The 24,662-nt window shown below is 43.3% G+C and overlaps 1 protein-coding gene across 3 annotated transcripts in view; it reads left to right on the forward strand.

The window, feature by feature from the left end:
- The window catches only part of SLC22A4 (solute carrier family 22 member 4), a 42,496-nt gene extending 20,009 nt beyond the window's left edge, over positions 1-22,487 (forward strand). Inside the window, exons 4-10 of one of the 3 annotated variants that reach the window (XR_009407456.1) lie at positions 6,510-6,681; positions 10,975-11,101; positions 14,220-14,320; positions 15,624-15,838; positions 16,853-17,035; positions 18,847-18,965; positions 19,527-19,610. Coding sequence is in view for 2 of the 3 variants with exons in the window: in XM_059417534.1 (XP_059273517.1) it covers positions 6,510-6,681; positions 10,975-11,101; positions 14,220-14,320; positions 15,624-15,838; positions 16,853-17,035; positions 19,527-19,662; positions 22,063-22,138 (1,010 nt within the window). In the remaining variant the exon portion in view is untranslated. Of the gene's footprint in view, positions 1-6,509; positions 6,682-10,974; positions 11,102-14,219; positions 14,321-15,623; positions 15,839-16,852; positions 17,036-18,846; positions 18,966-19,526; positions 19,663-22,062 lie in introns of those variants that run through there. The other 2 variants (XM_059417534.1, XM_059417535.1) reach the window with 2 other exon arrangements.
- Positions 22,488-24,662: the final 2,175 nt, after the last annotated feature.

Genomic DNA, 24,662 nt, shown 5'->3' on the forward strand with positions numbered 1-24,662 from the left:
TGGGTGGAAGGGGCTCCCCATTAGTCTGCGTCCCGCCCTGGAGGTCGATTTACTCCACTGTGCACTAGGAAAATTGCTCACTTTTTTGTTCTTGCATGAGACTCTTTGTGTTGGGTTCTCGGGTTTGGGCATTTAAGAATGTCACTGAAAACCTACCCGCTCCCCCGTGCCGCCCCCGCTCCCACAGCAGCAGACTCTGGAGTCAGGGCCTGGGGCGGAGCGGGGCGGGGCTGGGCGGGGCGGGGCGGGGCGAGGTTGGGGTGCGAAGTGCCAGCGCTGGGCGGTGCCCGGCTTCTCCGCAGCGCAGCAGTGCCCTCTGGCGTCCCAGGGCTAAAATAGTGAATTCTGGCTTCTGAGTAAAATAAGCGAAACGCTTGGGGTCTGGGCCTTCTCTTTTGTCTTCTGACTCTAGCGCAGGGTGGGCAAGATTCAATGATAATAATCTCAATTTAAGGGACTTCCCATTAAATTGGGAAACTGAATTACTTCCATTCTCAAAACGATGTAGGAATGGATCCTTTCTTCCCTTGTTCTACTTTTTAAAAATTATAAAGCTTGCCAGAGTCATAGGAGACAAGAAAAGGGAGGGAAGAAACAGTACTAGCCAATGAAATATAAAGGGGATTCACCTGGTAGTAAGCACTCTGGCAAAAAGATGCTGATCTAGGAGGAAATGATCCCTCAGGACCAATGACACTGACCTTGCCTGCACTCCAGCTCCCCCTCACCATCTCCTACCGTTTCCCAGAAATAGTGCCTGGAAGCTGTCCACTGCCTTCTGGGTAAAATGCCAGGGGCTCCTCCTTTGGCCCTCGTAACTAGTTGCTCAAATTTATTTTGTGCAGTTAACTGCCTTCCGGTCTTGACCGATCCACTAATTCCATTTTTCTAGTACTCCTAACATCAACCTCCTGTGCACTATTTGTGCCAGCATGCCGACCTGTTTCGAACTCTGCTTCCTCTGGTGACTAGATGCGTGCTTTCTTTCCAAAAGGATGTAACTGGTGGCATCCTCCTTTACAACTCTCCCCACCAGAAGACTGAGGCAAGATTGAAATTTAACTGTCACTTGTGCAGTTTTTCTCAGTCACATATATATTTTTAAAGTACTTTTAAATTGAGATATAATTTGCATACCATACTATTCACTCTTTTAAAATGTGTAGTTTAGTGGTTATTAGTATATTCCAAAGTTGTACAACCATCAACTCTTTTTTTTTTTTAAAGATTTTATTTATTTATTTGACAGAGAGAACTCACAAGTAGATGGAGAGGCAGGCAGAGAGAGAGAGGGAAGCAGGCTCCCCGCCGAGCAGAGAGAGAGCCTGATGCGGGACTCTCTCCCAGGACCCTGAGATCATGACCTGAGCATGGTCAGCGGCCCAACCCACTGAGCCACCCAGGCGCCCCCCATCAACTCTTTCTAACTCCAGAATATTTTCATCACCTCCCCATAAGCCCTGTATCCATTAGCAATGACTGTGCATTCTCCTCTTTTCTTAACCCCTGGCAACCACTAATCTACTTTTTGTCTGTATGGTTTTATCTATTCTGGAAATTTCAGATAAGTGGAAATATACAACCTGTGGCCTTTGTGACTGACTTCCTTCACTTGATGTTCCATGCTGTACTGTAGTGTGAACCACTATTCAATTGAATGTATTTACTTCATCTTCTTCATCCATACATCAGTTGATGGACATCTGGGGTGTCCCTACTTTTTAGCTATCAAAAATAATGTTACTCTCAACTATTGAGGACAGGTGTTTTTTGGATAAGTGTTTTCAGGTCTCTTGGACATGTACCTAGGAGTGGAGTTGCCGGGTCATATGTTAATTTTGTTTAACCATTTAAGGAACTGCCATACTGTTTTTCAAGGGGATCAGTTGCATAATTTTTTCTTTCCTCCAAGGCAGAACTTTTGCCTTTCTTTGCATTTTACTTTGATGCTACTGTTACCTTATTGTGTTTGAATTATAAGGTGCGTCAAAGATGTCAAGGGAATGAGATGGGATATAAATACATTAAGAGGATGTAGAAATTTGCTGGCACCCCTTGTTTGCACTGTACTATATGAAGAAAGGCATTTTGGGATATATGCAAAGACAGCAAAGGTCACTTTTAACTAGAATGACCTCTAAGTTCATGAGAGGAGAGAGGAACGCCTGAGGAGAGGAGTGTCTGTTAATTTGGAGAGAGTTCTGAGTATTTCCAGGGAGCAAAGAGAGGTTCTACTGTCTTCCATTGGGTGTTTTGATCAAAAGCACTGTACTTTCTTCATTCCTCTGACATTCAGCACATTTCAGCTGTTGGACCAGGGAGAGAGAATTGGCTATTCCTGAACACCTGCCACATGCCAGATCCTCTACTAGGCTCGTTACACATGGTATCTCAGTCCTCGTAATAAAGACCTCCATGAAGTAGGACTTATCAAAGTCACTCTAGTAGCAAAGGACTGTCGAAGAGGCTCTCAACAGATGCCTCTCTGCACATGGCCTTTCTACTCACAACCCATGGGTCCCTGGGTCCTGACAACTGTACCATCTTCTTATTTCTTGAGCTGGGGTCTGGTGGGGTCTGCTGCAGGACTCTGTTGGTCATTCATGGCGATGCACGTCCTGCCTTGCTGTGGAATGGAACCAGTGGTTCCTGGGATGACCACCAGAGAAGGGTCTCGATCAATGTTGATGTTTTCTACAACATCTCTGTGTAGAGTGACCCTAGCCGTCTCTGAGTCACTCCATCTCAGAGAAAGTACTTGGATTGGGATGGTAGTGACAGGCAATAGACAAACACTCCTAATCAGGACATGCCTGTCAGGCTTAGATGACAGAGTTCATTCCCAGCCAAACCAAGACCTACTAGGAACAAAACCCTACCCTACAAAACCCTACCCATACCTGTCCTGGGGGCAAACAAACCCTGGACAGGTATCCCCATCCAGCAGAACCAGAAGTCACTGCTTTCATCTGTTGGACAGCTGCAGGCCATGGAAGGTTTGCAGGAATCTGGGCTCCTCTCCTAGCGGTCCTCACAGGGAGCTGGTTGGCTCTCAGTTGGTTCAAAGACTAGCCCAGGAAATCCTCATTTCTTGAAAGGAGTGCCTGTTGTGCCCCATTTCCCATCAATATCCCCTTTAGGCATCTCAGCTGAAGGACTGCTTGGTAAGGCCCAGTCTTTGCCTCCCAGTGATTTTTTTTTTCTCTAGATGGTATCCATAGTTCAAACAGATCAGGCTTAAATCCTTACTGCCCCCACCTACTCCCTCTATGGAGTTGAGGCAATTTGCTTCAACTCTTTAAGTCTCAGCTGATGATATGTAAAACAGGAGTAATATTCTTTTTTTTTCTTTTAAGATTTATTTATTTATTTTGCAGAGAGCTAAAGAGCGAGTAAAGGGGAGGAGCAGAGGGAGAGCGCCCCCAAGTGGGGCTCCATCTCACGACCCTGAGATCATGACCCGAGATGAAAACCAAGAGTAAGACACTTAGATGACTGTCCCACCCAGGTGCCCCAGAAGCAATCTTAATTCTTGCATAATTATTGTGAAGTTTCAAAGAGACGATGTAGGTCAACAGTCTAGGACCGGCTCAAACACAAATGTTAGCTAGGAGGATGATGCCGGTGACAACGACCACGATCATGTGGCAGGAGGGGTAGTTGTCTAAAGGTCAGAGGGCAGGAAGTCGTGTTGACAAGGTGTTCTTCGGGCTCGTGCCATCTGTGTTGCTCCCTGGAATGGCAGAAGGGTAGATTTAAAAGGTTCTGTCCCCCATGGGTACTGTACAAAGTCAGAACAACTCTTCTGGCCCGAGACTCGAGCTTAGAGACAGAGGTTATCCAGGAATCCAGTGGTGTCTCTTCTCTCTTCTCTTACCAGGGTCATGGAAGCAGGGGGGAGCTCCCCTGCCCTCACGATTCTACCAGATTCTCACTTGGTCCCGTGCACTTGCTCTTTTCTGCAATCAGATCCTCTGCTGCTTCACTTCTGAAACTCTGCTTAGGAACAAAGTGCCCCCTATTCATTCCCACGTCATGATAATGACAGCCAAAGTGTTTAGAAACGGCATGGTGAGTCTGCCTCTGGAGTGGTAGGAGGGTCATTACTGAGGTAAGAAAAGATCTGGAAATAACTCATGATCCTCAAAGAAGTCAGGCCCCGTCTTTGGAAATTAGCAGAGAGGCTGAAAAGTGCCCTAAGGGTTTAGGCCTATTGCCTCCAGTCCAGAATGGGAGAAGCACACATTGTTGGCCATTTCCGTCAGTCTGGGTTTTAAAGAAATGGGCTGTTCAAGAGGGAATCACTGAGGCACACCTCTCAATTATGATGAGTGAAGAAGAAATGGGCTGGGGATAAGGAACAAGTAGGCGGTGAAAGTGGGAAACTAGCCGGGTATAATTGATCTGTGAACAATGGGGGGTTGGGGCAATGACCTTCACCCACATAGTCGTAAATCCACATATAACTTTTGACTCCCTCTGAACTTAACTACTAATGTAGCCTACTGTTGATCAGAATTAATCAGAATTATCAAAATTACTGATGATGATGTGGAAACAAAGGCAGAAGGAAAATTATTAAATTTCCTTACAGCCTGCAACCCATGGACAAGTCCCTGAAACAGGCAGAGGGACATTCCTCTAGACTCAGCTGACTCGATGTTAATACTTTGCTGAGGGCTAAAGACAATCCCAGCTTGACCGCTTCCTTCCACGCCCAGGATCCCATAAGTCTACTTTAACATATAAAAACTCCTTTAGAAATTTCCTTTATCTCTAAACCCCCCAAGATGCGTGCTGGCAATCACCCCCTTTTCTGACCACTGATATACATCTGAAGGGTCTCATGACTAAGGTTTTATTAGATGATAATAAATGACCTTTTCCCAACAATAGCTAGCCCCTCAATGTCCTAGAAACCTTGTTTCCAAATTCCTTAGAGACTTACACTATCCCCAACCCCCTCACAACTTAAAAGTATACAATGGGCCACTCCTCATGACCCCGGTGCAGCTCTTTCTGCCCTCGGGTCCTGTCCCATGCTTTAATAAAATCACCTTTTTGCACCAAAGACACCTCAAGAACTTTTTCTTGGCTGTCGGCTTCGAACCCTAATGTTATTTCCTACATCAATAACATAGAGTCAGTGAACACATATTTTATACATTATATATATTATATACTGTATTCTCAAAATAAAATGAGCTAGAGAAAAGAACATGTTATTATAAAAATCATAAGGAAGAGAATCACATTTATAATATTGTGCTGTATTTATTGAAAAAAAAAAAAAGTCTTGCATAAGTGGACCCAGGGACTATAGTAATCAAACAGCTCCTCTGGAATTAGCCCTTTGTTCCTTAGCCTGTGCGTAGGGAATATAAACACAACTGAGAAAATACCTCCTGAAAGACAAGACTGAATGGTCTTTTGAATGGTCTGTTCTGTGTTTCCTGGGCTACTTTTCTGTACTGGTGGGCTGATCTCAAACAAAACACAGAGCTGTTGCCATTGGCCAGATCTCTCCGGCAGGGGATGGGGGGAGGTGGAAGACCAAGAGTAGGTTCTGGAAAGGGCCTGGAGCTCTGTGCCAACAAAGCAGCTTATTCTTGGGCTCCCCCATTGTAACCAGGAGCTCCAAGACGTGGGCACTATCTTTGGAAGACCCGTGGCACTGAGCAGAGCCAGAGCCAACAGCTACCTGTGTGTCCTGTGCCCAAACAGGACCCAACACTTCCAAGAGTCTTGGGCTTCTGTGGTGTTCTGGGAAAGCTCTGTGAGGTTCTCTGGGTGTGTGGCCAACTCTAGGGCTGCCTGCCACCTGCTGGGCCTGCAAAATAGCTCCTTCTTTCTTTACTTGTTCTGAATAGACTGTGTCTGCCTGGGCCTGATCTCTGGGTACATGTGGCTGCAGGGAATTCAGCTCTGGGTGCGTGCGGAGGGGTTGGGTCGGGGCAGCTGCTCTGTGTACCTCCCAGGTCAGCTGGATCACAGTCATCATTTCTCAGGGCTCAAGGGTTGCTAGTGGTATCCTAACACGATTCTGTTAACTATGAACTGTCCACTGTTTCCCAAGACCCCGTGGCTGTCTGTTTATAGTGGGGAAACCTGGGAAAGGCTACATGCATTGTGACCTCACAAAGCCCTTCAGAAGAGCCCTCACCATCTCCCGGGACACCCTGTCTGCTCCTCACCCTGGGCATTTATTTTGGAAACAGGGCCTCCTCAGAAAAGATGACCTCTTGGGGCTGGGCACGAGACAGCCTGCAAAAGATAATTCTGTGGCCCCTTTAAAATCTCATGAAAACTCATCCTTCTCTGTAGGAGCAAGTCTTGGGTCACCTCCCACTTTCCTTCACCCTGATCTCACCTCCTCTGGGCCCAAAGGCAAACGCCTTTTCCCTTTTCCCAGCAACTGTAGTTTGAACTTTTAACTGCCAGGTAATGATATAAAACGGCAAATATTAAAGTGAGCTAAAATGCTAATACTCCTCCCTTGTTTTGAACAGGAACTGAAATTCTTGGCAAGTCAGTTCGTATTATATTCTCTACGTTAGGAGTGTGCACATTTTTTGCAGTTGGCTACATGCTGCTACCCCTGTTTGCTTACTTCATCAGAGACTGGCGGATGCTGCTGCTGGCGCTGACGGTGCCGGGGGTGCTGTGCCTCCCGCTGTGGTGGTGAGTGTGGCTCTGTCCCAGACAGCCCCCTACCGCGGGCCAGCATGCCCGGAGCCAGCACCTGGTGCTGATGCTCTTGCGGGCTCCGTCATCTCCTTCATCTCCGTGGAGCTGGCCAGGGCCCAGGCTTCCAAGGCCAGGGCGTGTTTGCCTCTCTGCAGGCGGGCCTGCATGCTGCCGTCCTCGGATTCTCCACGGTCCCACCCAGCACCGTTCTCGGGAAGCCCATCCCTGCCGGGGCCTACCCCACTCTTGTCGGCTGTTGGTTGTTGATGTTGTTTGTGGAGATGGTACTGGTGGGTTTTGTTTGTTGTTTCTAACTCTGCCCCATGCTGCTCTTTGGACACTTTTCTCTCTCTAGGAAATTCCTTTCTCCTTATGGATTCAATTAATGTAATTTCCTCAAGCTTTCCTATCACGGGGTGATTCACATCTAGGATCTGCCTGTTTATCTACTTTGTCTTTTTATAAAATATTTAATTTATTTATTTGTCAGAGAGAGAGAGAGCACTCACAGGCAGGGGGAGTGGCAGACAGAGGGAGAAGCAGGCTCCTGGCTGAGCAAAGAGCCCCATTTGGGACTCTATCCCAGGATCCTGGGATGATGACCTGAGCCCAAAGCACTCAATCAACTGAGCCACCCAGGTGTCCCTCTGCTTGTCCTGAAGGGCGAGAGAATTACTTTCATTTAATGAGAGAAATGTTCTCTCCTTCCTCAATCCAGCCACCCAATTTTGACACATCAGTGTGGGATTAACCAAGTTTGGAGATACTGGCCCCAGTTTCACCCAACAGGATTATGTGGGAATTTTCAGGTGAGAGAAGAGATTAGAGTAATGGAATAAGGTCCCAGCTGCACCTTCTTTGGGGGATTCCCCATTTCTTTGTTTTTGTTTTTGTTTTTTTGTTTTGGGGTTTTTTTTCCTCCCATATTTAAACAAGAGGAAAGGGGATTTCTTCTATTGGTGGGACTCTCTCTCTCTTGCTCTCTCTCATTAATTCTTCTTGCTTTGGTTTCATCATATCAATATCAAATCTCCCAACAGTGATAAGTTTTACCAAACTGCTTGATCTCCACCTACTTACACACAATGCAAGTTTCTTTGACCATTTTTAAAAAACTCATGGTTTAGATTCGCCCTCACGGTCCTGTCCTTTGTACACAGCCTAGGAATTTGTCAGAAGGTCCTTTATCTTGCCACAACTGTTAGGCAACCTTAGAGGCTGACAGGTGGCACATTTTGGCCCTGTTGGACCAGTTAGCTCAGGCTGGACCACTCCCAGTTACGGTCTTTTTATCGTATCTAGGACTGCTATCATTATTCAGTGTAAACTCTTGGCATGGATGTGCCTGGGAGGAGAAAGCACTTTTTCCCTCAGTTGCCTGGAATTTGAGAGACAGTGTGTTAAAGGTTAGATACTGCTCTGGTTTGGAGGTGTCCTCTGCAATCCAGTCTGAGGGGCAGGAAACCTTATGGTAAATAAGGACAGGCCATAACTCCACAGCTCTGTCTCCAAGGAAGCACCCCCGATTTATAAGAGCAGGGCAATTTTCTGGAATGAAAGTCATCATGATCATCATCATAATCACCAACATCAGCTTCGTCACATCTTCTGACCCTCCTTCCACAATTTTCCTGCTGACTGAATTTGTGGTAAACAAAGTTCGTGAACAGAGGTTCTCTCAAGACACAAGACAAGACTATTCAAAAGTTATTTTCTGCCTCCACAGATGAATGAAGTTAAAAATCTGTGATCCCTGGCTCTAGCTGTCCTTTTGGCCCAAGAGACCAGTACTTCTATAATATGTTGTAACCAACCTTATCACTGTGTAATTCTATCAGAGAGAGAGAGAATAAAAATAAAAGGGCCCTGACTAACTATAAGAGGTTAGTAAAGATTTTAATTTCTAGGGCCTGGACCTTTGCTTTGGGTCCCAATATTGCCACAAGGAACAACTCTGATAGGTCAGCCCCTGTGGTTTACAGCAAAGACAGTCCATCCCATGAGGAGCTGACTTACCCTTGCCCTAAGGAAAGTTCTTCCTTCTGGGCTGGCTAGTGAATCCTCTGGGCTGTGGGCACACTGTACAAGGGACAGAACCACCCCAGACAGAGGGCAGCCTGGGGACAGCACTACAAAGCCGTGTGCTTGTCCTAAAAGTTTAACAGTCTTAGCATTTTCCTATAAAAACAAAATAGCTTTCTTATGAACACCTTGTTCTTGAGGGTGGGACTTCCTGAAGCTATGCTCATCAGTCTAGGTGGGTTGGGGTCATGAGGGGTTGGCTTTGGGCTGCCGTGCTCCCTGCTGCCCACTCAATGTAAGAGACTTTCCAGCAATGCCCTGCCCCTGCTCTATCTGAATTCAGTCTACAGAGAGCCTATAGTGTAAACCTTGTTTGGCGCTCCACTAACTTCTACAATGATCAACTAGACTTGATTCTCCATCCAGCACAAAAGCCATGGCCAAAGTAGAAATCACGGCACCCTGAGCACCATGGGCTGGAAATGGGAGTAAGCCCTGCTGGTGGTTTGGGGATTTTTATATCTCAAGTTCCCTTTAAAAGGTTTGGCAAGAACAGACCATAATCGTGAATGGAGTATATGTATAGGGGTGGGGAAGGAGCCCATAGATGCAGCATGGGGGAGGCTTTGCAATATCTAGCCAACTAAACATTAGGAACTTGAGGTCCATGAGGGCCCTTAGAGCCGGTGGGCAGAAAGTAGGGTATTTCTAAGAACAACCCAGTGGAGGAAAGACATGGCTCAGAATTAGAAGTGTGGTATACATGGATATAGGCGTGAAGTACACAGTGGCTGGAAAGCAAGATCTCTAATTCTGCACTGAAACAGTAGCCACTACCCACATGGTAAATAAAATTAAAAAATTCCTTTGCTCATTCACACCAGTTACACCAGCTCAATAGCCACACAAGTTTATTGGCTACGATATAAGGCAATGCAGCTACAGAGCCCTGCAGAAAGCTTTCCTGGATAGAGCAGCTCTAATTACAGAAGGCCAGTGACGTACCATCAACAGAGTTACTACAGGGACCAACTAAGGGCATGTTCCAAAGTGACATAAACTGGGTTCCTTTTTTAACCCATGTGCTAGTAGGCTGGGGAAGGGAGCTGAGGCTTGGCCTTTTGACAAGTTGTGCTTTACTCTGAGGTTAATTCCTGGTGAGGCTTTGGAGAAGCCCCTTTATTTATTTATTTATTTATTTATTTATTTATTTATTTATTTTAAAAAGATTTTATTTATTTATTTGACAGATAGATCACAAGTAGGCAGAGAGGCAGGCAGAGAGAGGAAGGGAAGCAGGCTCCCTGCTGAGCAGAGAGCCGGAGCCAGGACTCCGGGATCTGACCTGAGCTGAAGGCAGAGGCTTTAACCCACTGAGCCACCCAGGCACCCCTGGAGGAGCCCCTTTAATGAGAGGAGGTCTCTGTGTCTGCTACATGTGATGTATTTTCTCAGATCACTGAGTATTGACCTATAGGTAAGAAAAACAAGAGCTGGCAGAGGAATGGCTAAGAGATACTGAGAAGCAAAAAGTAAGAATAGAAAATATATAAATAAATATACGTATGAGAAAAAGAAATACTAATAGAAAAATAGAAAAATTAGGAAAAAATAGAAGCAAACTCTGTGTAATAAAAAGTTCCTAGACATAAAAAAAAAAAGAAGAAGAAAGAAAGAAAATTGTCTCCCAAAACCTCGTTTGGTGACTCATTGCCCTGGGGATCTGAGAGTCACAGGGACAGCCCATGGCGGGGCTGTCCACATTTCCACCTTTTCCTGTGACTACAAGAAAAGCCCAAAGAGCACAGATTCCTTGGCCACCTTTACTTGGTAAATTTCTGACCATTATCAGCTGGGCACCAGGAGTTCTCCAAGGGATGGACGCGCTGAAAAGACACTCAAGTGTCTTTTGTTATTACGTGTCATTGGTTATTACGTTTGAAATGACTTTCTCCCCCTGCCCTGGCTTACAGCACCTATAGTTAATGTTACCCTTTATTGTCTGATCCAGCCCTCCAGTCCAACTGATGATTAGCCTTGTGATTTGATCAGAACTTTGAAACTTGGAGGTGCTTTTATTTATTCCTATTATCAATGGAAATCTTATGAGGCCTCCTTCCTGGTTTTTTTTTGTTTGTTTGTTTTAATAGACAAACTAAAATCTGACAAAATAAAAATTGTTTGGGGGCAACTTACGGTGACTAGTATTATTAGTACTACTATTACTGCTATTGTGAAAAATAAACAATTACAAATTTATTCCAGGTTTATTCCCGAATCTCCCCGGTGGTTGATATCCCAGAGAAGATTTTCAGAGGCTGAAAGTATCATCCAAAAAGCTGCAAAAATGAACAACATAGCTGCCCCAAGGGTGATTTTTGATCCTATGGAGGTAAGCATTTGCAGATGTGTCCTCTTAAAGTCAGCAATGCATTCTTGATTTAATTGAATCTGACGTGTGCCCAGTGTGCACCAGGCTCTCTGTGAATCCTTGAGACCCTATGATGACGAAGTGCTGATGTGAAACCTACCTCAGAGGGCTGTGAGGGAATGAGATGCAATCATATATGCAAACTGCTTAGTTTACAACATGTGTTGATTAAATACTAGTCCCCCTTCCCTTTGGCAAGTTTTATCTCCAACTTTATGTTGGTATTGCTCCATACCACTGGTGCAGTTACATACCAGTGATTTCTCAATGTCCAGATAAAGTGGAAAAAATGTGGTTGAAGGGTATGCCATCCATGATGTCCCCACCGTACTCTGAATCATGCTGCAGCTGCTGAGGAAGCCGTGTTTGCCTTTGGTTTGCTGCGTTGTGTCTACACCCTAAAGGCGTGAAGGCATAGGCTCAAGGGGTCACCCCTGAAAACAGGAGGCCACAAGGGAAAGATTATATTCTGTGGTAGCAGCCATATTCACTGACAGTCAGTGGGGAATTGCAGTGTTCCTGTCCACGCCCTCTGCTGGGTCCTAGAGAAAATAAGAAAAGTTAGATACAGTTACTATGCTTAGCATGTAGCTAAGGTGGTCAAGAGGATTAGATGTAAACATAAAACAGGAGGAAGTGCTAAGTATCCAAGGTAGGGATGCTGTGTAGCAGCAGAGAAAGGCAGCAGATGGACTCCAGGCTGAAGAGGCAGGTCCAAACCAGGGTCTGGAGGCTTAGATGAGTGGAGAGGAGGGGGGCAGGGCATTCCTCGCTACGAGAAGGGCAGGGGACTATTCAGAATACCCCAAGAAGATGGGGACAGCTACAGCGACAGTATGCCTGCTCCACACTCAAGTCTATAGACTCAAGTCTGGCCTCCCCGGAAAGCAGGACTCTGTAGAGGTTGGGAGGCACGTGGAGCCTGAACTGGACGAGCCCGCTGAAGGAAAGGGAGGTTGTGCTCCTCTCCGCTGCTCACCTCTTGGCAAAGGTGTATATGCCAGCACATACAGCCTGCTCAGAATGACAATGGAGAGTCTACCAGATGTCAGGCATGGTGTTAGTTTCTTTGATGTTCATGCAAGCCAGAGCTAGTGGGTACTACTCCAGGCCCTTTTTCCAGGAGTGGACACTGAGGTACAGGCAAGCTAAGGAATTTGCCCACAACCACAGAGCTAGGTCTCTTGGTACCAGAGTACATGTACTAAACAGCATGTCATTTCCTAACTCATGTTAGAGGCAGTGGATAGAAAAAAATACAGAATAGTGTTGTGTTGGAAAGCTATCTTGGGCTTCCCTGGCTTTCTTTCTGAAGTACCTTCAGCCTGCTCGTGGTATCTGGTCCAAAGATATTTTGGTGACTCCATATAGGCACAAGCCCTGGATATAAGACTATTCTTGTCCCAAAATACAGAGTTGTAGGCTTCAGGGCCCCAGGGAGGATTCAGAGTCAGCATGTCCTGGGTGGAACCTGGCAAGCTGCATTTTCATAAAGGTCCTGTGGAAGCAGCAAGTGTGAGCACAGGCCTGATGCACAGGTCCTATCCATGCATGGCACCACTTCCAGAACCCTCCATGAAGATTTCTAGTTCCTACTAGTTTATGCAGGGGCTTTACTTTGGTTGTGATAATAGGGTTTTGCTGCCAGGGGCATGTTCTAGGGATGTTCACTCCAAACTGTGTAGAAGAAAAAAAGTAAAATGTCTGAGAGCAGCAGGTGGGAGTGTCTGGTTATTCTTGGAAAGAAGGATGCTCATATCTGGGGAGCACCTGCTACAAAGGCAGGTCTGGCAGTCTTACTCCTTCACAGCATACACTCCTTCCTAAGCCTCTTACTGCATATACCTCATGTCCTAAAGAGATTCCACACCTCAGAGCCCTGTAACTTTTTTTTACAAGCTCCAATAAACTTAGTTATCTAGATTTCTACAACATGGCAAGTTAACTTTAGTAAATTAAAAGTAGAGGAAGGAAGCCCATTGACAGCAATTAGAAACTATCACCAACCAGATTTTTAGCATCTTTTTCTCAATGGTGCAGTCATAGTAATAATTATAGTTAAAAAAAAAAGTTGGGCATCTATCATGGTTCAAGTACTATGCTAAGCTTCATATGTGTGTGTGTGTGTGTGTGTGTGTGTGTATGATCTCATTTAATCTTCTCAACTCCCAATTATTATATCCTTTTTTAAAAAGATTTTATTTATTTATTTGACAGACAGAGATCACAAGTAGGCAGAGCAGTAGGCAGAGAGAGAGGAGGAAGCAGGCTCTCCACTGAGCAGAGAGCCCAATGCGGGTCTCGATCCCAGGATCCTGGATCATGACCCGAGCCGAAGGCAGAGGCTTTAACCCACTGAGCCACCCAGGCACCCCTATTATATCTTTTTTTAAAAAAAGATCTTATTTATTAACTTGACAGAGAGAGACACAGCGAGTGAGGGAACACAAGCTAGGGGAGTGGGAGAGGGAGAAGCATGCTTCCCGTGGAGCAGGGAGCCTGACGGGGGGCTCGATTTCAGGACCCTGGGATCATGACCCGAGCCAAAGGCAGATGCTTAACAACTGAGTCCAGGTGCCCCTATTTATACCCTTTTAAAGGAGAAGTGAACTGATGCTCAGACCTTTTGTCCAAGGCCCTCCGTGAATCCAAATCTCTTCTGACCCTGAGACAACAACAAGAAAAATACAAAAAGCAGACATGGACCTCAAGGGAGTTGGGGCTGTTTGGCCCTATCCACTCAACAGGTCCTAAGGATCACAGCTCAGTGTGATTCGAGTCACCACAGTGGTGACCATGAGTCAAGAAAAGGCTTATTAGCAGTCAGGGTTTATATAAAGAGGCAGTGAAGCCAATGTTACATATTTCAAAGACTCTGTCTAAAATGGGCCACGAGTATTTTGAAGAGTTAGGATAAGCATTTTATAGTAGATGCCCTTATTCCCCTCAAATTCCAGACTTCTGAGCATATTCAAGGTGAAGGAGCGTTATAGGCATAACAGGTCTTTCCCACAATGCCAATGGTTGAAGATACCTCCTCATTACCTCGTAATCTTACAGTTTATTTACATTATTTTAGCTACAGGAACTAAAACTCCCTGGTCAGCAGAAAGTTCTCATTCTGGACCTGTTCAGGACTCGGAATATTGCCACAATAACCATTATGTCCTTGCTCCTGTGGTAAGTAATAAGTGAACTATGGATATGACACACAACACCTAAGGATACAACTGATTTTCTCTAATTCACAGCAATGTCAGGGCAAGGGTTGAGTCTTCCTGAGACAACAGAAATTCTAGAATTCTAAGTTATTTGGAAATGGCTCCATTCAACTCATGGAACTGGATGCTGAAAAAAAGTCACAGGGAACGTAAAAAAGTAACATGACATTTAAGCCTGCTTACTGTGGGCCACAGGGAAAGGGTCTCTCCCCTCCTAAAGTCATTGGGATTCATACTAATTACATTGCTGGCTCCTGAAAGTGAGAGGCTAATTCAGCTCCTGCTTCCTGAAGCTATACTGTCAACAGAACAGTAACATCAGAGTAACAATGTTCCTGAAAACATTTTTCAGATATCCTCTGCTTTTCAGTCATGTTAGTAGTAAGCAAACTTCTGCACAGAGGAGTCTGCAAGGTGCAGTTGTTTTTGCACAGAAGAGCTTTACAGTTCTGCGGAAGTCAACTATAATGACAGGGTGTGCGGTGTGTACTATGTTCAATGGGACTTTCATTCTCTTCCCTAAAGTGAGTTTTTTTTTTTTTTTTTAAGATTTTATTTATTTATTTATTTGACACAGAGAGAGATCACAAGCCAGCAGAGAGGCAGGCAGAGAGAGAGGAGGAAGTAGGCTCCCTGCTGAGCAGAGAGCCCAGTGAGGGGCTCGATCCCAGGACCCGGGGATCATGACCTGAGCCAAAGGCAAGTGGCTTTAACCCACTGAGCCACCCAGGCGCCCCATCCTAAAGTGAGTTTTAATAAATCGATTGGAATTCACCGAAAGAGAATCCCACAGCATTACCTATGTGTCCTCATTTTTCTTTAGGGTAAAAATAAATCTGGATTTTGTGTTCACTGACGTGACTGACAGTCTTTCTTCAGATAATAGTTGTAAGGGAACAAGGATGTACGAACTGTTCAGGAAATACTGAAATCTGAAATTAACTAGACCAGGGTAGGTGTTGTTAAATGTTGGCAGATCTAGACTAGTGCTGTCCAAGAGAACTTGCCACAACAATGAAAATGTTTTATGTCTGAGTTGTCCATTGTTGTAACCACTAGGCACAGGTGGCTCTGAAGCAGGTGAAGTGTGGCCAGTGTGATTAAAGAACTGAATTTTTAATTTATTTTAATTTTAATTGACATAGTTTTTAAATAGCCATATGTGGCTAGTGGCTACTTGTAGGACAGAAAGACCAGGACAATTTCTTGAGTGGTTCAGGCTATCCTCTTGGCATCTTTGCCTTTTTTCTTTTGTCTTTCAGGATGCTAACCTCAGTGGGTTACTTTGCTCTGTCTCTCAACGCTCCTAATTTACATGGAGATGCCTACCTGAACTGTTTCCTTTCTGCCTTGATTGAGGTTCCAGCTTACATTACAGCCTGGCTGCTGCTTCGAAAGCTGCCTCGGCGTTACATCATCGCCGGCGTACTGTTCTTGGGAGGAGGTGTGCTTCTCTTAATTCAGTTCGTACCCGCAGGTAAGAAGTTAACCAATATTAACCGCTTACTGGAAAAGAGCTGCACCTTCACTAGACTAATCATTAGTCACTGTGCCCTGTTTGTGTCGCCTTTACATCATAAGCTCCTCTTAAGTCAACCGGACAAGCAATAGCTAACTACAGCACTTCCTGTATTCACAACTCCCCTGACATAGGAGTCAGCCTTAAGGGATCAGACATCACTGCCTGAGAGGAAGCCTGATGCCGTCCATCATTCCCTTGGTACTTTCAGACCTCTTCTCTGATGAGCATTTTCCAGCGTTGCAGTGCATAGGACTGCCAGTTCCCATACAAGGCAGTGATTTTTGGGGCCTGTAATCCTTAAGCAGTTGAAGAGCACACGAAGACATTTGCTTCTTTCTTCTCCTTATGCCTAACTTTCTCATATTAAAATGTTGTCAATAGATCATTGATAACCTAGTATTATACATAAAACATATATCTCTTTGATAATTATAAACAGGTTAGAAAGGATAGGTCTTTCTCTTTGAAGATTAAACTTAATGATATTAACATGCTAACAACTTACCATGAAACTGCTGTAACAAATAAAAGTGGGCAAAGGTCACTGAATGCATAAATGATCTAGAAAAACAGTAGAGCAGAATAGAAAGCAACCCGTCGCTCTCCATCTTTGTTTGTGTCCAATTATTAAGATATTTGAAGACAAAGTGTTACTTGGGGAATATCTCCTTTTTTTTTTAAGAGAGAGACGTGGGGAAAGAGAGGGGCAGAGAGAGAGAGAGAGAGAATCTTAATCTTAAGCACACTCGCTACAGAGCCCAGGATAGGGCTGGATCTCATGATCTTGAGAATATGAGTTGAGCTGAAATCAAAGTTGGAAGCTTACCTGACTGAGTCACCTAGGTGCTCTGGCAACATCTTTACATTATAAAAACATTGCTGTACAAGCAAAGAGGACAATGAACGCAACTCAGTTAACAAAGTCTTACTTCTAGAAGCACCTCTTTTTACACGGGGTCTCTTTTCCAGATTACAACTTCTTGTCCATTGGTCTGGTGATGTTAGGGAAGTTCGGGATCACCTCTGCTTTCTCCATGCTGTATGTCTTCACCGCAGAGCTTTACCCCACCCCGGTCAGGAACATGGCCGTGGGGGTCACATCCATGGCCTCCAGAGTGGGCAGCATCATTGCTCCCTACTTTGTTTACCTCGGTGAGATGCATCTTGTCAATTTGTTCTTTTTTTTTAAATATAAAGGAATAGATTTTTCATTGTGAAAAAATGCAAACAGCACAGAAAGTACTGGAAAAAGTACAACTTCACTTCTTCTCTCTGGGCTCCCCAGACTACAGCCCTAGAAGTAGCTAATATTAACACTTTGGTGAGTAACCCTTCAGACATTTTGTTTTGCAAAACATATATATATATATACACAATAAAATTAAACACACAAACAAAATTATATATATTGTTTCACAACTTTTTAAATACAACATTGTATCACAATATCTTTCCTTACTAGTGGTTTTTAAGCTTTTACCTTCTTTTTAGTTAGTATATATTCTTCCAATGTATGTATATACATATTTGTTTAACTAGGCTCAATGGATAGACATTTATGCTATTTCCTGGTTTTTGTTATTACACATAACACTACAATAAACATTCCTCTATCCCCCTAAGATCCTTTGTTCACTTAATTACATACACTTGGATTCGTGGATTGTTGGAGCAAATTAAAATTTTCATAGATATTGCCAAACTGGCCTCTAAATATTGTACTAATTTACAATCCAACTATCAATATATGAGAGGGCCTATTTCTCCATATCCTCACTAACAAAGGGGATGACCCAATTTTTTAATCATTGGTAATCTGTTACCTGAAAAATGGATATCATTATTGCTTTCATTTCTAATTCAATTATAAATAAGGTTGAATTTTTTTTAAAGATTTCTTTATTTATTTTGAGAGACAGAGCACAGTAGAACATGCTCACATGTGTTGAGGGGAAGGGGCAGAGGGAGAGAATCTTCAAGCAGAAGCCCCACTGAGCACAAAGTTCGATGCAGGGCTCTATCTCAAAACCCATGAGATCGTGACCTGAGACGAAATCAAGAGTCAGACATTTAACCGAGGACTGAGCCACCCAGGTGCCCCTGATTTGTGAGAGCTCTTTGTAATTGAAAGAAACTAGCCCTTTGCATATATGTGGTAAATATTTTTCTTAGTTCATCGTATACTTTGACTTTATGATATTTTAGGGAATTTTAGTTTTTATACGGTCAGATTTTGCAAGCTGGAGTAACACCACAGGGGGGCTTTGGTGGGTTGTTCAATGAATGTAGGATCTTGTACTCCAAGCCTAAACCTCATTAAGGACTCTGACGGTGAGAGATGCTGATACACCTCCTATTCTTCCTAGTCATCCATTGGTTACCTACTGGTTCAAACACTCATGCAAACAAATACTAGATCTGAATTCTCATGAAAGGTACACCCTAATTTTTGCAGAGAAAGTGAAACATTTTCTTATCTTAAACATACTCTGCATTGCTGCCCTGAACAAGCCCTAAGAAAGCACATTATAATATTGAATGGTGTCAGGGCATCTGGGTGGCTCAGTGGGTTAAAGCCTCTGCCTTTGGCTCGGGTCAGATCTCAGGGTTCTGGGATTGAGCCCCTACATCAGGCTCTCTCCTCAGCAGGGAGCCTGCTTCCTCCTCTCTCCCTGCTGCCTCTCTGCCTACTTGTGATCTCTGTCTGTCAAATGAATAAATAAAATCTTTTTTAAAAATATTGAATGGTGTCATTTTCCCTTCGTTCCTTCTTCTTTCAGGCCATGCTCACTTGGTCTAAGGGCAGACCACTGGTACAGATGAAAGGGAGGAGTCTGAAACAGCTTTCTGTTCTGCAACGACTACTCCCGTTAGTGACACAGACACCTCAGAGGAGCTTCCAGATTAAGATCTGTCTAATAAAATTCTTGGGTGTGTTGTTCCTCTATAATCTCTGTTTGCAGAAAAGAGGCAAGATGAGGATCTGTTATTCTCCTGTCCAAGTAATGCCACATAAGGAAGAGGTGGAACGGTTCTTATAAAACCAAGACACATAGATGTTGCAAAATGAAACCAAATCCAGGTATATAGTGCATTCACTATGCCTGACATTGAGTGATTGAAATTGGATTAAACATATTACTTAGGTTTGTTTTTTTTTTTTTTTTTTAAGAGATTCATGGCTCTTTGGACCTTGCTGTCCACTGCAGCCTACTTCATAGTTCAGGCAAAAGCAAAGTTCACACCAGTCATCATGGCCTGTCCCTGCCCCTGTGATGTCCTTTCTCCTCCTTGATGTCCTCTCATCCCCATCTCCAATGACTTCCACCTTGAGAGGGAAAACTTGGTTGGCAAAGACTTTCATCAATGGAACATCTGTCACTCATGGTTCAATAGTGGCTTAGAGAATGCCAAATGGCATGAAAGACTTTACGATATTGCAAAAGCACATAGGGAAATGATTATGGAAATCACAGAGGCAGTGGCTTCTGCCAAAAAGAAACTGTGATCTTTTGCATACCTTTTTCCTTCTGAAAATATTCAGATTTGCATACTTTCAAATACTGTTTGCCACCATGACAAAGCAATTCCCAGGAGTATCTGGAGAATCCCTGTATCCAATTGATGTTCTTGTGCCTTCCAGGTGCTTACAACAGAGTTCTGCCCTACATTGTTATGGGTAGCCTGACTGTCTTCATTGGAATCATCACCCTTTTCTTCCCTGAAAGTTTTGGAATGACTCTACCTGAGACCTTAGAGCAGATGGAGAAAGTGAAAGGGTAAGTGGAACTTTAAAAACTGGTAGCAATGGGGTGCCTGGGTGGCTCAGTGGGTTAAAGCATCTGCCTTCAGCTCAGGACATGATCTCAGGGTCCTGGGATCAAGCCCTGAGTCGGGCTCTCTGCTCAGCAGGGAGCCTGCTTCCTCTTCTCTCTCTGCCTGCTTCTCTGCCTGTTTGTGATCTCTGCCTGTCAAATAAATAAATAAAAGTAAAATAAAAATAAAAACTGGTAGCAAAATCCCTCAGAAGGAATAAACATTCAATAATAGCCAGGAAATTTCTGAAAAAGCAGAGTAGAAAGTAGAGAGTAGCTCTATCAGATAATAAAGCATATTACTAAGCAAAGATAATTAAAACGATATGATAAGGGTATAGGAATAGAACTCACTGGAATAATATAGAGTTCAGAATTAAATCCAAGAAACTATGTGAACTCAGTCTGTGCTAAAAAGTAGCAATTTGAAATCAGTAAGGAAAATTAGATTATTCAGTAAAGGGTGTTGGAGAATTCAGCTAGCCATGCTGGATAAATTAAAAAATTACATTCTACTCCAGAATAATACATCAATAAATTGCAGAGTGTTTAAAAATTGAGGCCTAAAAACGTAAAATCATAAGTGTATCAGAAGAAAACATATTTTTGTTATGTTTTGTTCAGAGAAGGCCTTTCTGAACATGGTATGAAAAGCAAAGAGACGTAAAGGAAAAGATTGCTACAACTGATTATGAAACTTTAGAAATTGTTGGCACAGCAAGAAAGGAAACTGTGAATAAAAACAAAGGTCAAAAAAGCCAAGCGGGGGGGGGGGGGGAAATATTTGCAACACACAGTATACACATGGGGCTTATACAGCTAATATACACGAAACTCTCAGCAGTCAGTGGGAAAAAGACAGACAACGCAGCAGGAAAACTGGCAAAGGTCACCAACAATCATTTGACAGAAACACAATCTCATTGGCAGATATATACATGGAAAACAATACTTGTCCAGATTAATAAAGAAATACGAAATGAAACAATTTAATATCTTTTGGGGGGGCCTATGAGATTTAGGAGAGTTTTCCCTCCTGATATCCACCATTTCTGACACCAACTAGGTGTCCTACAGTATCATTCAATTCCAACACTAACCACCAGTTTGCATCAGAATCCACAGGTTTTAGAGCTTAGTCCCACAAGACTGCCCTCCCTTCAGATGCCAGTGATAAATATCAGGTCCCCAGGTTATTCACACTTCTATCCAACTTGGTTGCAATGTCTGGTGTTTCCACAACCTCCCCTCTCTCCACTCAAGTTCAGTAATTTGCCGGAATGACTCACAGAACCCAGCTAACAGTTTCCTTACCATTTCAGGTTTATTATAAAGAATGCACATGAACAGCCAAATGAAGAGTTACAAAGGGTGAAGTCCAGAAGGGTCCAGAGTGCAAGAGCTTCTGTCCCCATGCATTTGGGGAACACCACCGTCCTCACACATGGATGTGTTCACCAATTCAGAAGCTCTCTGAACCTCAATGTTCGGGGGTTTTATGGAGGTTTTATCATCTTGGCATGATCCATAACTAATCCAACCTCTAGCCCCTCACCCCTCCTTGGAGGTTGGAAGGTGGAGCTGAAAGTTCCAGGCTTCTAATCAAGGCCTGATCTTTCTGGCAACCAGCCTCCATCCTGAAGCTATCAAGGGGCCCTCCAAGAGTTGCCTAATTAGAACAAAACACAAGATGCTCCTATGCCCCCTATCAACCAGGAAATGACAAGGGATTTAGGAGCTTTGTGTCAGGAACAGGGGACAAAAATCAAATATCTTTCTACAGTATCATAGATTGGCAAACAATTAAAGATGAGTGGATTTATAGAAGTTGAGATTCTAGAGTGAAACTGCCTGGCTTCAAATCCCAAATCTAGAGCGTGAATTTGGGGAAATTACTTAATTTTCACTAAACCTTGGGATTCACATCTATTATATGGAAATAGTTCATATGACTATCTTGAAGTTCTATAAGATAACACGTCTTTAGTGCCTGGCCATGAAGAACATAAATCTATGTATGAGTGGATGTTTCTGATCTCTGACAGAATATGTATAACAAAGTGTGCCCCCAAAATTGTTTTCTTCTAATGATATAACTATTTCAACATTAACTTTAAAATGCTGAGAAGTCATGTTTACCATTCCATCCTTTCCTTGGGGAAACTGTAGAATTAGAGAATACAAGCTCTAGACTCCTGAGCTATTATTAGAGTTATATTCATTGACTGGATAAATGTTTTTCTTTTTTCTTTATTTCTTTTTTTTTTTTTCAGTGTTGGACAAAAGTTTTTCAATGTCAGTCTGTCATTATGAAGAGGGGAATCTTGAATATTAAATTTTCTTTAACCCTTATTTTATTTTCAGGTTCAGGTTTAGGAAAAAACCAAGAGATTCGGTGCAGAAGGAAGAAAATCCCAAAGTTCTAATAACTTCGTTCTGATATGATCTCCACCACCATTTGGTGACCTGAAAACTAAATGCATCAAACTCTGTGAGAAAACCAAAGCCTTTCCTAAGGAACTGGACCAAGCCTAAAGATGAACACTAAGATGACTCTGATTTTCAAATACTTGTCATAGAGCACACGCTGGGCCACTCTTCAGATGATCTTCTTGTTTTAAAAACCATTTCCAGAGAGTCTACCATCCTAATGAATTCGATGAAATGGGTTCATAAGATTTTTTGAAAATCTTATGGTCAAGGACTGGTAAATCCATACAAATATTGACACTCATTTTCAAACATACAAATACTATTCAAATAAAAAGAATGTCATTGTATTAACGCAACTATCAGGTGACAACAGTATGTGTGTGTTTATATGTATCACTGAAACAGCACATTCAAAATTATAGTCGTGTTTGAGGCAAACAAACTCCTATACTGCTGTAACTAAATGATTAGATGTGGTATTCCCAACCAGAAAATTTTGTACCATCCTTTGAAGGGAATTGATGACAGATAACAGTAGTGTTTTGCAAGTGAAATGCCACAGGAGATCGAGTAGCTTGGGTTGTATCACCCACTGGCCTTTAGGAAGGGAACCCAGACAGTTCCCTGCTACAGTTTCATCGGCTATAACTCACCGGTCTGCGTTCACTGTGATCTTTTTGAGCATGTGTTTAAACCATCTGTTTCTTTAGAGCAGCTGAAGAGGTATTTTGCTAAACAGAATCAGGAGAGCCACAAACCAGTTAGGTCGGTAAAGACTGCTCGTATGCCCTGCAGCCAAGAGCTGTTTCAAGCCAACTATCTGGAGAGACTTTTAAAACAGTTCTTTCCATTAATAGATTCCTTCCTAAGTGTCGTCTACAGCTGCTAGTCTCTCCAGCCGGGGCTGCATCTGGTTTCAGTTCCACAAGTGAGTGGGGGAGAAGAAAGCTGGGGTCCTGTATTATGATAAGCTCAGGAGAGACACGTCCAGTGGCTGTCTTAGCATGTTTTAGGGACACTGAGATGACAACACAGCAGGACATTACTCCTGGACACCTGGGCGGCATGCTTTCATTGAAAGTGGCCTCTGTGACCGCAGCACAGTGGTAAGCTCCCCTTTCCTATACCCAGCACTATGCTGTGTGCGTAGAAACAGGTAGCCACTGCTTTTAAGATGATGCTTGATGGCATCAGCTCTGAAAAACAATTATCCTCAAAAGTAAATTTTCACGAACTATTTTTTAGAGGAAACTTGGATGTAATATTTTTGATAAATAGTCCTTATTATTTCAGGTTCCTTATCTTGAACTTTTCTGATTAACCCCTAATTCTTTTTCTCTCTATTGCCATATTTCTAACACATATTTTATATTCTACTGATACACTAATCCTACCTTTTGGCTGTTTCTTTAAAATCCACCAGAATATCCTAGAATAATTTATGTTTCTCATTGGAGACAGAAGCATAGCCTCATCCACCCAGTGCTTTCATCTCCCTCATGGATGCAGCCTATCTAGATCAGCTTGCCGCCTACCTTGCTGAGCACTGGGCAGCCTGTCCCACAGAGAGCAGGCCATGCTGCCTCCCAAGAAGCTCTTCTCGAACTTTCTTCCCACCCCACCGGCAGAGGCTGTTCCCTCCTCTGAGCTCTTCAGGTACTTGTTAACCCTCACTGAGCTGAACACAGCCTCTTATCCTCTGGCGGGCTAGAAACCGTACCTTGTTTCTCTTTTCATCCTCTATATATCTGTTTAACACAGTGCTTTCCTGCATTTAACAAGCACTGATAAATATTTTTTAGTTAAGAAACTCTGTAACTCCAGTTTGGTGGAAGTGTTTGTTTGATATATAGACATTAAAATTTTTAAATGCCTATTTACAAAATGCTCTTAAAGCTTTTTCTAAATATAAGACGTAAGGATGTGATAATTAACTTTTACTGTTGTTTGTAAATTAAAATAGTAAGAGATGACTTTTTTAAATGTTTGTTTAAAGGCAACAAGTACATAGATGACTATCTCTTTGATAGCTTAAAGACCAAGTAGATCAACAGATGTCAAAAGATCGTTTGATTAAATTCAAGATACATTCCTGATTTTTAAAAACTGCCTTTAAAGTTAGATCTACAAGGTAACATCCCACACTGGCTTATGAATAGCAGTCAGACTGGCAGCCAATCTCATATTGCATGTTCTAGAATCTAGTGTCCTGCCTAGGTTCTGTTAGCTTCTGTACCAGACCTTCCTCCTCTATTCTGCTCCTGCCCGCCCTGAGTCTGTCCTCAGTGCAGCAGCCTGAGTTATCTAAATGAGACCATGTCAATTTTCCACTCAAAACCTTCCAAGAGCTTCCCATCTCAGGTACTTTTCTTCCCCACTTTATGGTCTCATGGCACATGCTTTTATTTACGTAAGTTTCGTCCTACTTCCGTCAGGTTTTTGAAAAGTTAAAGTCTTTTTGATAGTCTATACATAGGAGGTTCATATGTCCCAATATGAGCATGAGCAGGGCACAGCAGGCAGAGGGAGAG

This window comes from Mustela nigripes, chromosome 12 (genome assembly GCF_022355385.1).
Source record: "Mustela nigripes isolate SB6536 chromosome 12, MUSNIG.SB6536, whole genome shotgun sequence".
In the NCBI taxonomy this organism is placed as follows: domain Eukaryota; kingdom Metazoa; phylum Chordata; class Mammalia; order Carnivora; family Mustelidae; genus Mustela; species Mustela nigripes.